This window comes from Protobothrops mucrosquamatus, unplaced genomic scaffold (genome assembly GCF_001527695.2).
Source record: "Protobothrops mucrosquamatus isolate PMUCROS unplaced genomic scaffold, P.Mucros_1.0 scaffold1044, whole genome shotgun sequence".
Lineage (NCBI taxonomy): Eukaryota > Metazoa > Chordata > Lepidosauria > Squamata > Viperidae > Protobothrops > Protobothrops mucrosquamatus.
In genome coordinates this window covers 737,510-751,212 of record NW_015387276.1, presented here as the reverse complement: position 1 = coordinate 751,212, position 13,703 = coordinate 737,510, and the positions used below count along the sequence as shown (strand labels likewise).

At 37.7% G+C, this 13,703-nt stretch overlaps 2 protein-coding genes across 2 annotated transcripts; both read left to right on the top strand.

The window, feature by feature from the left end:
• Window positions 1-1,818: 1,818 nt before the first annotated feature.
• Window positions 1,819-3,984, top strand: LOC107291078 (disintegrin and metalloproteinase domain-containing protein 20-like). The gene has a single exon (XM_015820035.1). The coding sequence runs from the start codon at window positions 1,819-1,821 to the stop codon at window positions 3,982-3,984; it is 2,166 nt and encodes a 721-aa protein (XP_015675521.1).
• Window positions 3,985-7,023: 3,039 nt separating this feature from the next.
• LOC107291077 (disintegrin and metalloproteinase domain-containing protein 20-like) lies at window positions 7,024-9,249 on the top strand. Its single transcript, XM_015820034.2, has one exon. It carries the CDS (start codon window positions 7,024-7,026, stop codon window positions 9,247-9,249), a length of 2,226 nt encoding a protein of 741 aa, XP_015675520.2.
• Window positions 9,250-13,703: the final 4,454 nt, after the last annotated feature.

Genomic DNA, 13,703 nt, shown 5'->3' with positions numbered 1-13,703 from the left:
GGGAATTCTTGGAAATTTGGTATTCAGACAAATCAGCCATCAACAGGCACACAGAAATAAAACATTTACAGATCATTGGAAAGAGTTGATTATAAAAAAGTTAAAAAGAAAGCAAAGAGACCAAAACATTCATTTTTATTATTTATTTTTAGTAGGCTTTTGACCCCACTCAACATGAGATACATAGAATCTGTAGTATCCAATGGAGACTTCACTGAACACTACAATTCTTCTTGTTGATGTTTCAAGTAGGTTAAAAATATTATTTTTTTCACACGGCACATGTGCAAATGATACATACTTTTGCCATTTTTCTGTATCTTGCTCTATCCTTTTGAAAATGAAAAAGTGTTCAGTCTGATCAGCCTTTAAACTGGAGTTTTTGTGCTAAGAGTGCAAGCTTATAGTCTTTAATACATTTTGTCCCCACAATGCTTGTAAATTTCATCAAGTACAAGCTTTAGGGAAAAACGCCTGGAAAACAAAAGTATTTCAAGTATAGGAATTATTTTCTGTAGCTACCATACAATTTCCATCCCCAAATATTTTCTTGGTTACTGACTTCTTCTTCTTGTGCCATATCCGTTATCGGACGTTGGCGATCATTTTGGTGATCCTGTTTTTATCAGCAGCCGCACAAAAAAGTGCTGCTGAGTTTTGTCCAAACCAGTCCCTTAGATTTTGAAGCCATGATGTTCTTCTTCTGCCTGGACCTCGTTTGCCTTCAATCTTTCCCTGGAGGATTAAATGGAGAATGCTGTATTTTTCTGGGTTTCACATCACATATCCGAAATATTCTAATTTTCATTTTTTTAATTGTTTTGATGATTTCCCTTGGCTTCCCCAGGTGGCTTATCACCTCCTCATTTCTGATCTTGTCAACCCAGCTTATACGTAACAGCCGCCTGTAAATGACAGTCATTCCTAACATCCCTTCCTATTTCTAAAACACCAGTAAAATTAGGCAATAAATTCAAGTTTCTCCCTTTATGCCTAGCTTCTGTGTAAAGTTCTGAAAAATTGAATGATATTTCAGTGGTTCATGATCTTTCATAGCAGATCTTCAGACCTAACTAGTACATATAAGTTATACATTTGATGTTTTTCCTGGTAGGTTGTACTATAATCCCCTCCTCAATTTAAAGATCTGGCATTATCTAAACTGACATTCTTCTCTGTTTTTGTTTCTGTCTCTGTCTCTGTCTCAATTTAATAACAGTGAAAATTCTTAAGGCTAAGGCTGGGCCTTCTGTTATGCAAAAATCCTCAGATTTTGTTTTTAATGACTAAATATTACCTGGGTGAAAGGAGAGAAAATCAATTAACCTTGAATTAGAAATTAGAAGGTTAGGCATCTTATTGGTTTTGAGCTTACAAACCAGACCTCTCATGATGTGTTAGGTTACTTCACTTCCCACTGAAATGATAAACTAATACATTTCAATTCACACCTTGAACCAACTAAAGAAAATATACAGTTCATTGCTATTAGGTAAACTAGAAAGCAGTAGGGTATGAACAGTAGTAAAGCAATATGGAGTTATCCTGGGAAATTGAAGTAATTAAATAATGAGTCAACATAATAACATTTCATAAACATTGTTTTTCTGTGTATTCTATATTTGATTCTTTAAACTCCGCCTACATTCCAAAATCTATTGCATCTTCTGTTGCTATGTACAGAATCCTCATTTTCAAATGTTTAAGTCTGTCCCAACATCTCTCTCTCCTTCACACACACTATGAACTCCCCTGTCTCCACCCCTATTGAGATTCCTTTTCTAGAATAGGGTCGGTTTCTACCCTCGTTCTACAAAAATGAATACCTGTCTGTCATGGTTGATTGTGATATTGCTTAAGATCATCCAAAATGCAGCTTCTAGACAGGCACCTCCTCAGGGCTTCCGATATGCCTCTTACGATGTGATCATCCCAAAGAAGCTGTCTCCCAAGTATGGGCAAGAGGAACCCCAGGATTTGAGCTACCTCCTGCAGATTGAAGGGAAGCCCCATGTGGTATTCCTCAGGCAAAGAAGGAACTTCATCCCTAGGGTCTTTCCTGTCTTCACCTATGACACAGCAGGGATTCTCCAGGTGGATCACCCTTTTATCAAGGATGATTGTTTCTACCATGGATTTATACAGAGAAAGTCCTCTTCTCAAGTCACCCTCAGCACATGTTCAGGAGGACTGAGAGGTCTCTTCCAAATCGAAAATAAGACCTATGAAATTGAACCAGTCCAGCAATCTTCTACCTTTCAACACGTGGTGTTTCGGTTAGAAGTAGAGGAAGGGGCTGTCCGAATGCCTTGTGGGGTAGGACAGGAAGAGCAGAGCCATCAAGGGGACATAACTCCTGAAACAGAGAATCTTGCAAACAAAGATATTTTGGGAAAATCCTGGTGGCCACATACGAGATATGTTAAAGTGGCAATTGTGATTGATCATGAACTATATTTGCAATTTCACAGGAATGAATCTTTTATTACTATGCAAGTTCTAGATATTGTCCACACTGCAAATTCATTCTATGATTCTCTTTCTGTTCATTTGTCAATAGCAGGATTAATCATATGGTCACAAAACAACCTCATAGACATTACCCCTATAGCAGATAACACACTTTTATTATTTAATGAATGGAGAAGAAACCATCTACTTAAGATTTTAAAAAATGATGTTGGTCACTTATTTGCATACATGAATTTTGGGTCAACCATAGGACTTGCATATGTAGGAAGTATATGTAGCAGTTACTGGGCAAGTGCCATTGAATCCTATAGAACTTTCAGTTTGTTTTTTATTTCTGTCTTATTTGCCCATGAACAGGGACACATTCTTGGAATGAAACATGATGATCAATTTTGTCATTGTGGAAAGCTTAATTGCATTATGGTACCATATGCAGCAGAGACTGATAAATTTAGTAACTGCAGTTATAAGGATTATTTCCCCTATAGAAACACTTACTGTTTATTTGTCCCACCAGACACTGACACAACTTTTAAATTTGAATCCTGTGGTAACAAAATAGTGGAAAAGGGAGAGCAGTGTGACTGTGGGTCAGAATCACAGTGCAGGTCAGATCCCTGCTGTCAAGCTAATTGTAGGTTTCGTCCTGCTGCTGTTTGTGCCTTTGGTCTGTGCTGTGCTAACTGTCAATATCGTCAAAAAGGAACTATTTGCAGAGAGAAGATTAGTAGTTGTGATCTTCCTGAATATTGTAATGGGACTTCAGAGCACTGTCCAGAAGATGTGCATGTGCAAGATGGTGCCATGTGCCATGAAGGCGTATATTGCTATCACGGGAACTGCACAACTCATGATATGCAGTGCAAAATGATATTCGGTAGGAGAGCAGCAATTGCTTCTGAAATATGTTTCAGACAAGTGAATAATAGGGGTGATCGCTTTGGCAACTGTGGGCTTAAACATGGAATTTACAAGAAATGTAATCCTGGGGATATCCTGTGTGGCCGTATCCAGTGTAAAAATATACAAATGCCTTCTTTGGAGGATCACAGTACAATAATTCATACTTCCACCGGAATGAATCAATGCTGGGGCACTGACTACCACCCTGGGATGAAGGTGAATGATATTGGAGCAGTGAGAGATGGTGTTCCTTGTGGCAATAACATGATGTGTATTGAGGGTAGTTGTCTCAATGTGTCCATTCTGAAATCCGACTGTAATCACATAATGTGCCACAATCAGGGAGTATGTAACACTCTCGAACACTGTCACTGTGATGTTGGATGGGCCCCTCCAGACTGTACCAATACAGGCTATGGAGGTAGCATAGACAGTGGGCCACCTCCAGTTACGGTACAGTCTAACACTAATATGAAAACCTCAGCTGTAGCTGGAATACTGTGTGCATTTTGTTTCACAACTGTTTGTACTTGCCTGGTTGTGTGGTACAAGGATGGATTGAGAAACCAATATGGAAAATTTCAGGGAAGAGTCCATGCTATGAAATAAAAAGATGAAGGAACAGCAGTGTAATTCACCCTTGCTAAGAATGCACAACACATCCAGTATAAGCTCAGGAATTAATAGTCAATTTGAAAAACAAAGAAATTTGAAATTTCAATGTTTTAAAAATGTCTCCCAGACATATTTCTTTTTGAAAAAATTGGCCTCTTTGAATGGGAAGAAACCCTCCAATCTATGTCAGGTATTGTTCATTGAGTTGAGGAATTCTCTCATTTGTAAAGAAAAATAACTCTCCAGGATAGCCTTGAAAATGGAGCATGTGGACTGCAGATACCTCAAGCAATAGCCAGCTATATTGATAGTACATTGGATATCAAAGAAAGATCAGGAGACTTGTTGTTTATAGATAATTTGGGTTGTCATCAGAGCACTGCGCTCCGACCCTTTTCTAACTCTGCCCTGGTACAATTATTGAATTATTATGGACATTCAATATTTTGAAGCCACTCAGTGACAATGGGAGAAAGACATCTCTAGCATGGTCGTCTGTATTATTCAGTCTACTTTGATTGATCTGTTTTAAATAAAGGGTTGTTTAGGTTTTCACCCCACTGGAAACATTAGCTCTCAGTGTCATCAGTGTACCCAGCTACCATTTCCTCACACACTGCAAAACACACCCACACACCCACACCCACAAACATACAGAGAGAAAGAGGCAGAGACAGAGAGACAGAGAAAGGCAGAGAGAACCACACATCCATATAAACAAAGTCTCAAAGACTCCCTCCTCTGCTGCTGTTCATCTGGTAGAGAAGCCCTTCATTCATCTACCACCAACTCCTCCTCTGGCCCTCACCCAGAAGGAAGAACCAGTCTATTTATAATGGTAACTCAAAAAAGAAATGGAACCATATTGCTTCTTCCTTCCTTTTTCTTTCCTTCTCAGAACACCTATAAGACACTTGTCCCAGATAAGTTATTCCAGAAACATACTTGTTATATCCTGGGCCGGCAGGCGCAGGCTGCAGCGATTGTCCCAAGCAGACCATGTGGAAGCCCGGGACAAGAAAGGCTGCTCCCAGCCTTGCGCGCACGCGCACGGCGGGAAAACATCCTTTGAAATGATTGGCCAGCAAGGTATTGTGCAGGGGGGCTATAAAAGGGGGCCGCAACATTTTAAAATCGGTTCTGTTGGTGTTTGCAATAAAGGAGAACTGTTGGAACTTGTTGCTTCGTCTCGATGCCTCTTTTTCTGAAACAGAAAAATACTCAAATGCACCACACAAACAATCCCTCTCCCTTTTGCACTTTAATTGCAATCATAACTGGACAACCCTCCCTTTTGCTTCCAAAGCTGACCAGTTGTGCTTAGGTTCATCAGAAAGCTGCACTACTAACAAAGAAGAAAACCCACCAGTGAATCAGCTCTGAATGCAGCGGATGTTCCTGCACAAAGATCTGTTCCTTCCTTGATCCATTGCTATGTAACTCATAGCTTGTGGTTTTTCTTCTTTAAAAAGCCACATATTGACTCTCTGGTGACCAAGATCCCAATACTACTCAGTTTAATTGCCAGTCCTTAGCTACCTTTGCTCTACTGGTGCATTTTTAAATTGTGGAGAAACAGGGCATCACATCCAAAACATGTCTAGATAAGGACATTTTTGTGGTCATAATGTCAGCATGACTATATGCTGAGGCTCATGGAATGCTGTTACCTTCACACAGAAGTGGAATGTATTTACAGTATCTATTTGCATTTGCATGCTTTCAAACTGCTAGATCGAAGGAGCTGGGACAACTAACAGGAACTCACCCATCACACAAAGTTCGGGTCTCGAACCTGGGCTGCCAGCTTTCCAGCTGATGAGCTCAGCATCTTTAACCGATGAGCCATTGCACCTTGGGAAGAAATAATAAAACAAGTACCAAAATGTCTGGCTTATGTATCAGGGACTCCAAGTGAATATTATCTAAAATATTAAAATATCATATCTAAAAGCCATTTCTACAGTTAAGATTCCTTAACATCTGATGAAGGAACAGGACAGGCCATCCTTCAACTCATCCTTCCCCATTTGTTAATTTCACTCCTTTCGGACATCACAACATTGACAGCTGATTTCCAGTCACGGAATCAACATCCTTATCTAAACATGAGAGTACATATGGAATGGTGCACATGAGCAAGCAATGGAAATAAGTCTGCACATGCCTGGGTAAGTTAAGAGGGTATCTTTTCAACCTGCCCACCCCACTAGCTACAGCAGCATTTCTCAATCTTAGCAACTTCAAGAAGTGTGGAGTTCAATTCCCAGCTCCAGATGACTTCAGATTTCTCTGCTAGTATGCTGGTTGGGGAATTCTGGGAGTTGAAATCCACACATCTTAAAGTTGCTAAGATTGAGAAACACTCATCTAGGGGATAAAGGTGGTCTTTTTAAAATCCAGGTCTCAAAAGGGAAAGAAAGAAAACTCCTTTTTGTTAATTCAGAATATTTGTGCAGTATTTCCCTACAACCCATCCCTCCTTAGAGGTTTTATCTAATTTAGGTGAAAACCGGTTCTAACAATAATTTGTAAACCCTTCCAAATGAGAAATGCCAAAGTACTTAATAATTAATACATAGTTGTGCACCCTTTTAAAAGCCTTTTACTTCATCAGCTCATGGAGAGAGGAATCAAAATGTTCAAATGACTTATCTAAAAAGTTGTTCAAATCAGTCCAAAGAGGAATAGAAATAATCCAGGGAACAAGTCTACACTCACAGAGAAAAGCAAACATTTACTACAAAAGGCCATCTGTAGGAAGTGCTAGCAACCCAAGTCACCCCCTCCCTAAAAAAAAAAAAATAATCCCAGAATTAGAGAGCAAATTCTGTTGATAAAGAAGCCTGACTAGGACTGCCATTCTATTCCATTTTTGATCCCCAAGCTCCACCCACATTCCAAAGGAAACCCCATTTACAGTTGCCAGGGATAGAATCCTCCTCGTCTTTGGGGTGGACATTTTGTTTACAGCCTTACAAATTTGTTCCTAGATTCTCCTCAGTTGCTGGGGCCTTCCTTCTCTGAAATGAAATGTCAGAAAATGTATTTTGTATTTTTAAGGGATTCCTTTCTTTGCCAGAGAAAATGAATATTCATCTTCCCTACCTCTTGGTGACATTTTTGATACATTTCCTGACTGATACTGCTTCTCAGAAACCTCCTTGGGGCTTTATTTATGCTTCTTATGAAATAACCATCCCAAAGTCATTAACCTTCAAATCTGGACATCAGAAATCCAAGAATATGACCTATGTGTTTCAAATTGATGGGAGGAATCTCGTAATGCACCTTAGGCAGAAAAGAGGCTTAATCCCCAAGCACCTGCCCATCTTCACTTACAGTAAGGATGGGGAACTCCAGGTAGATTATCCATTCTTCAGGGATGACTGTTACTACAGTGGAGTACTAGAGGGTGAGCCCTTCTCTCTGGCCATCATCAGCACTTGCTCTGGAGGACTCAGGGGGCTACTGCAATTTAAAAATAAGATTTATGAAATAGAGCCACTTCCAGAATCCACTACATTTCAACATGTAGTCTTTCGATTAGAAGAAAAGGTGGGCGTCATTCCAATGACGTGCGGCCTAACACAGGAAGAGCAAAGACATCAAGAAGCCATGATCCAAAATCCTGACAAGAAACCAAACAAAATTATATCTAAAGGAAACTGGTGGTCACACGAGAGGTATGCAGAGATTGCTATTGTGATTGATCATGAACGATTTTTGAAATTTGGCAGAAATGAAACTCTTACTGTTATAAATATTTTGGATATCTTCTACATTGCAAATGTACTGTATGAGCCTCTTTCTGTTCGTTTGTCTATTGCTGGACTAGAAATATGGTCCGAAAGAAATCTTATATCAATTCATGATGACATCGGTGAAACACTTGAAGAATTCACTAATTGGAGAAGAGACTCATTACTTGCTCGTCTACCAAATGATGCTGGTCACTTATTTATATTTAAGAATTTTGGTCGCGAAGTAGGATTAGCATACTTAGGAACGATTTGTGATGATAACAAGGGATCAGCTGTTGAATCATATGTTACTTCCAATTTGTACCGCATTTCTAACACATTTATCCATGAACTAGGACATAATCTTGGCATGCAACATGATACAAAATACTGTCTATGTGATAGAGCAAAATGCATTATGGCCCATACACAAGTACTAACCGATCAGTTTAGCAACTGCAGTTATATAGAGTACTTCAGTCAAAGAAATTTGAACTGTTTGTTAATTCCACCAGACCCTAATAAAATATTTAAATTCAAATTCTGTGGCAACAAAGTAGTAGATAATGGAGAGCAATGTGACTGTGGTACCAAAGGTGAATGCAAGTTGGATCCATGTTGTCAATCTAACTGTACATTACGTTTAGGGGCCACTTGTGCTTTTGGACAATGTTGTGCCAAGTGCCAGTATCAAGCTACTGGAACAATCTGCCGAAATAAGACAAGCAGTTGTGATTTCCCTGAATACTGCAATGGAATTTCTGAGAGATGTCCTGAAGATTTTTATGTGCAAGATGGTGCCCCATGCAGTGATGGTGCATATTGTTATAAAGGGAATTGCAATACTCATGATAGACAATGCAAAGCAATCTTTGGCAGCAAAGCAATAGTTGCTTCAGAAGTTTGCTTTAGAGAAATGAATACTGAAGGTGATCGGTTTGGCAACTGTGGCCTTATACATGGAATGTATAACAAATGTATACCTAACAATATCCTATGTGGTCGTATCCAGTGCGAAAATGTGGAAAGCTTGCCCTCTTTGGAGGATCACACCACCATAGTTCAAACCTTCAAGGGCAATAAACAATGCTGGGGAACTGATTACCACAGTGGGATGAAGATCATCGATATTGGAGCAGTGAGAGATGGCACTCCTTGTGGCAATGGCATGATGTGTATTAACAGGGAGTGTGTTAATGTGTCCCTCTTGAGATACGATTGTGATGTCACAAAGTGCCATAATCGGGGAATGTGCAACAATTTCAAGCATTGTCACTGTGAGCAAGGCTGGGCTCCCCCAGAGTGCAAAGAGGAAGGCAATGGTGGTAGTATTGACAGTGGCCCGCTACCTCTATACGAACGTGAGAAATTTCATCCCAAACTGAAAATTATCTTAGCAATTGTATTTCCTCTTTGTGCACTTGTCCTTTCTGGTGCCTGTCTTAGGAAGCAAATAGTACATAGGACTGGACAGTCGACTGGACAGTCTGAGGAAAGATCTAGTCAACAGGAATGAAAACTGAAAAAAAGCTCATAGTAGGTCAGGGAAATGAACCAGGGTTCACGAGTCAAATCTGTAATATTGGATAATATTGAACAAAAGAGACTGGTATCTAGTTCAGTAAGCCTTGGTGTCTGCAGGGGTGCCAACAGGGGTCAGACTGATGTCATCAGCATGGTACAGCCATAATTCAACCCTGGTTCTTTTCTATGTGAATGGTGAGGTTGTGCGCATGCCTCAAAGGGGCCTAGCTTGTGGTGGCACATTGCAATGTTGCTTTTGTCATTTTAGGGAAAGCAGCAACTTCCTGTTACTTGCCATTTAACTTGCCTATAACTTTATTCTCCTTTTAAAGGCCCATTCTTTGTGGAATGTTTTGTTCCACCGCTTTTGTTCCCAGTTTCGATCTGACTCTCAAAAAGCCTAGTAAGAAAGCATTGGAGTGAAATGCATGTGACTTCAAAGGTGTGCAGCTAATATGGGCAAGGACAGGCACCCATGAGGTTGCATGGAAGAAGATGCTGTAGCCCTTTTCTTTGCTGCTCTGAAGTGCTGGGCTTTTACATTCCAAAGCTTCCTGTGTGTTCAATCCATTGAGGTGAAGAAGTTCCAACTTTGGTGTGCAAAACCCTCATTGTTTTGTGATGCAACTGCTGGATAAACATGCAGGAAAGATCAGAATTAAGGGAGACATGTTTCCTTGCATTATCCTGGGAGTTCAGCAGCCTCGTCTCTGACCGCACATGAATCTTTCTAGGCATACTTCCAAAATCTGTCTCGAGGTAAGGCACTATCTTCATGGCTTAATATGAAAAAAATCTTTAGAGAACACTGAGATCCACCATGAAGTAATTCATTTCAATTCATTTTTTGAGATTTCAGAAGGAGTCCTGTAATATAGTTCCTTATGGTGAGTCGGTGACAGATGACTGAAGGTGAGAATTGATGGGGGAACTGGAGCTGTGGGGAGAGGGGCTCTAGATGTGTTAGAACTACAGCTTTCAGACTCCCCAAATATCTGAATTCTAATGTCAGTATATTTTCCCAACTTCTCCTAGTCTTCTCAGTGTCATTTTCATCCTGGAACAGAGACGCAGATGGTTAGTCTTAGTGAAGAGTTATTGCATATGAGTTGGGCGGCCACATAATGTGTCTAATAAATTTAATAAATAAATTCAGCATCAGAGCACTTGAGAATTAATTTAGATATTTTGGAGAAGCAACATTCAAAGTACCTCTTTAGGAAAGTTATTTTTTAGGGAATTCAGCTGATTGTGCTTTTGATTACTTGTGTTTTAGCCTTTATAGATTTTGTCTCAAATTGACATGAATGATTAAAAGTTAGATGAAGTCCAGCAAAAGAATAGGAGCATAACAAGAATTCTGGAATTCTTAATGAATTAATTTAATCTCTTTTGAAGCAAATTCATCTGAAGTGATATTCATCTTCCAGATAAGGTAGAGATGGAATATTGTTAAATGTAAGATTTTGCACTTCAAACATTAACATAAAATGCAACCCACTCATCATCTAAACCAATGCCTCACATTCTTCTGAATAATGGAACATGACACTATGTGCTATGTACTTGTTCTCGGTAACCTAGGGAATCATAATATATCACCACTTTAGATCTCTCCCAGGGACATGTGTTGTAAAGAAGGCCAGTTTTTCCTGTACCTGTTGTTTTTCTGTTTTCATTTTAAAGGATTAGCTACTACTATACCTTGTAATAGTGTAAGTTACATATTTATTATTATCTATGAATTGTAATGCAAAACTCTCCTAAATAAATATTTCCTGTTGCCTTCTGGTACAAGCCTGTTCTATATTTTAATATCTGGTTTCTCTGTTTCTTTCTTAAGAATAATTAGTTTGCACAGATTAAGGGATTTTTTTCAGTTTCTGCTGTATTTCTTTAAACTCGATACTTTTGTTTTTCTTGCATTACAACAGGATTTGAACTGAAGTAAATATTAATCCATTAACCCATCTATTCATTCTGTTGGCTGCAGAACCAGTTCAGCCTTAAAATTCTGTTAACTCAGTCCTGCTGGAGAAGTCCAGAAAAACACACACAGATAAATAACATAAACAAACAGGCACTGAAGTCATGGTTTTGGGAACCTTGCATTATCTAATTTCTGTTATGTAGCCTGTATATTATATTATATTATATTATATTATATTATATTATATTATATTATATTATATTATATTATATTATATTATTATATTATATTATATTATATTATATTATATTATATTATATTATATTATATTATATTATATTATATTATATTATATTATATTATTATATTATATTATTAATTATATTATATTTTATTTTATTTTATTTTATTTTATATTATATTATATTATATTATATTATATTATATTATATTATATTATATTATATTATATTATATTATATTATATTATGTTATGTTATGTTATATTATATTATATTATATTATATTATATTATATTATATTATATTATATTATATTATATTTATTATATTATATTATATTATATTATATTATATTATATTATATTATATTATATTATATTATATTATATTATATTATATTATATTATATTATATTATATTATATTTATTATATTATATTATATTATATTATATTATTATATTATTATATTATTATATTATATTATATTATATTATATTATATTATATTATTATATTATTATATTATATTAATTATATTATATTATATTATATTATATTATATTATATTATATTATATTATATTATATTATATTATATTATATTATTATATTATATTATATTATATTATATTATATTATATTATATTATATTATATTATATTATATTATATTATTATATTATATTATTATTCCAAAGAAAGGCAATGCCAAAGAATGTTCAAACTATCACACCATTGCACTCATTTCACATGCAAGTAAAGTTATGCTTAAAATCCTACAAGCTAGACTCCAGCAGTATGTGGATCGAGAATTTCCAGAAGTACAGGCAGGATTTCGAAGAGGCAGAGGAACTAGAGATCAAATTGCCAACATACACTGGATCATGGAGAAAGCTAGGGAGTTCCAGAAAAACATCTACTTCTGCTTCATTGCCTATGCTAGAGCCTTTGATTGTGTGGACAACAAATTGTGGCAAGTTCTTAAAGAGATGGGAGTACCAGACCATCTTATTTGTCTCTTGAGAAACCTATATGCGGGTCAAGAAGCAACAGTTAGAACTGGACACGGAACCACTGATTGGTTCAAAATTGGGAAAGGAGTCCGGCAAGGCTGTATTCTGTCGCCCTGCCTATTTAACTTATATGCAGAGCACATCATGAGAAAGGCAGGGCTAGATGAATCAAAAGTTGGAATTAAGATTGCTGGGAGAAATATCAACAACCTAAGATATGCAGATGATACCACTCAAATGGCAGAAAGTGAAGAGGAACTAAAGAGCCTCTTGATGCGGGTGAAGAAGGAGAGTGAAAAAGTTGGCTTGAAACTCAACATTAAGAAAACCAAGATCATGGCATCCGGCCCTCTCAATTCCTGGCAAATAGATGGGGAAGAAATGGAGGTAGTGACAGATTTTATCTTCCTGGGCTCCAAGATCACCACAGATGGGGACTGCAGCCAAGAAAAGAAAAGACACTTGCTCCTGGGGAGGAAAGCTATGGCAAATCTAGACAGCATACTAAAAAGCAGAGACATCACCCTGTCAACAAAAGTACGTACAGTCAAGGCCATGGTTTTCCCAGTTGCAATGTATGGCTATGAAAGTTGGACCATAAGAAAGGCTGAGCGCAAAAGAATTGAGGCCTTTGAACTATGGTGCTGGAGAAGATTCCTGCGATTCCCCTGGACTGCAAGGCAATCAGACCGGTCAGTCCTAAAGGAGATCAACCCTGACTGCTCTTTAGAAGGCCAGATCCTGAAGTTGAAACTCAAGTATTTCGGCCACCTAGTGAGAAGGAAGGAATCACTGGAGAAGAGCCTAATGCTGGGAAAGATTGAGGGCAATAGAAGAAGGGAACGACAAAGAATGAGGTGGCTGGACGGAGTCACTGAAGCAGTAGGCGTGAGCTTAAATGGACTCCAGAAGATGGTAGAGGACAGGAAGGCCTGGAGGAACTTTGTCCATGGGGTCGCGATGGGTCAGACACGACTTCGCACCCCATAACAACATATTATTTAGAGCAGTGCTTTCCAACCTCTTTCTTCATTAGCCACTTATCAGAAAGTCTTATTGAATTCCAAGGTCCGGTTGTTTAAGTCCTTTCCTTCAGCACTGTTGTAACTTCAAACGATTGTTGAATGAATGGCCATAACTCTTAATGTCAAACCACCATTAGTAATTTCATTGATTTTCATGGTAATGGGATACTTTGAGAGATTTTCGAATGTATTTTAGTATACATGACAATCTTTTAAGTCAACTTAATGTCATGTGTCT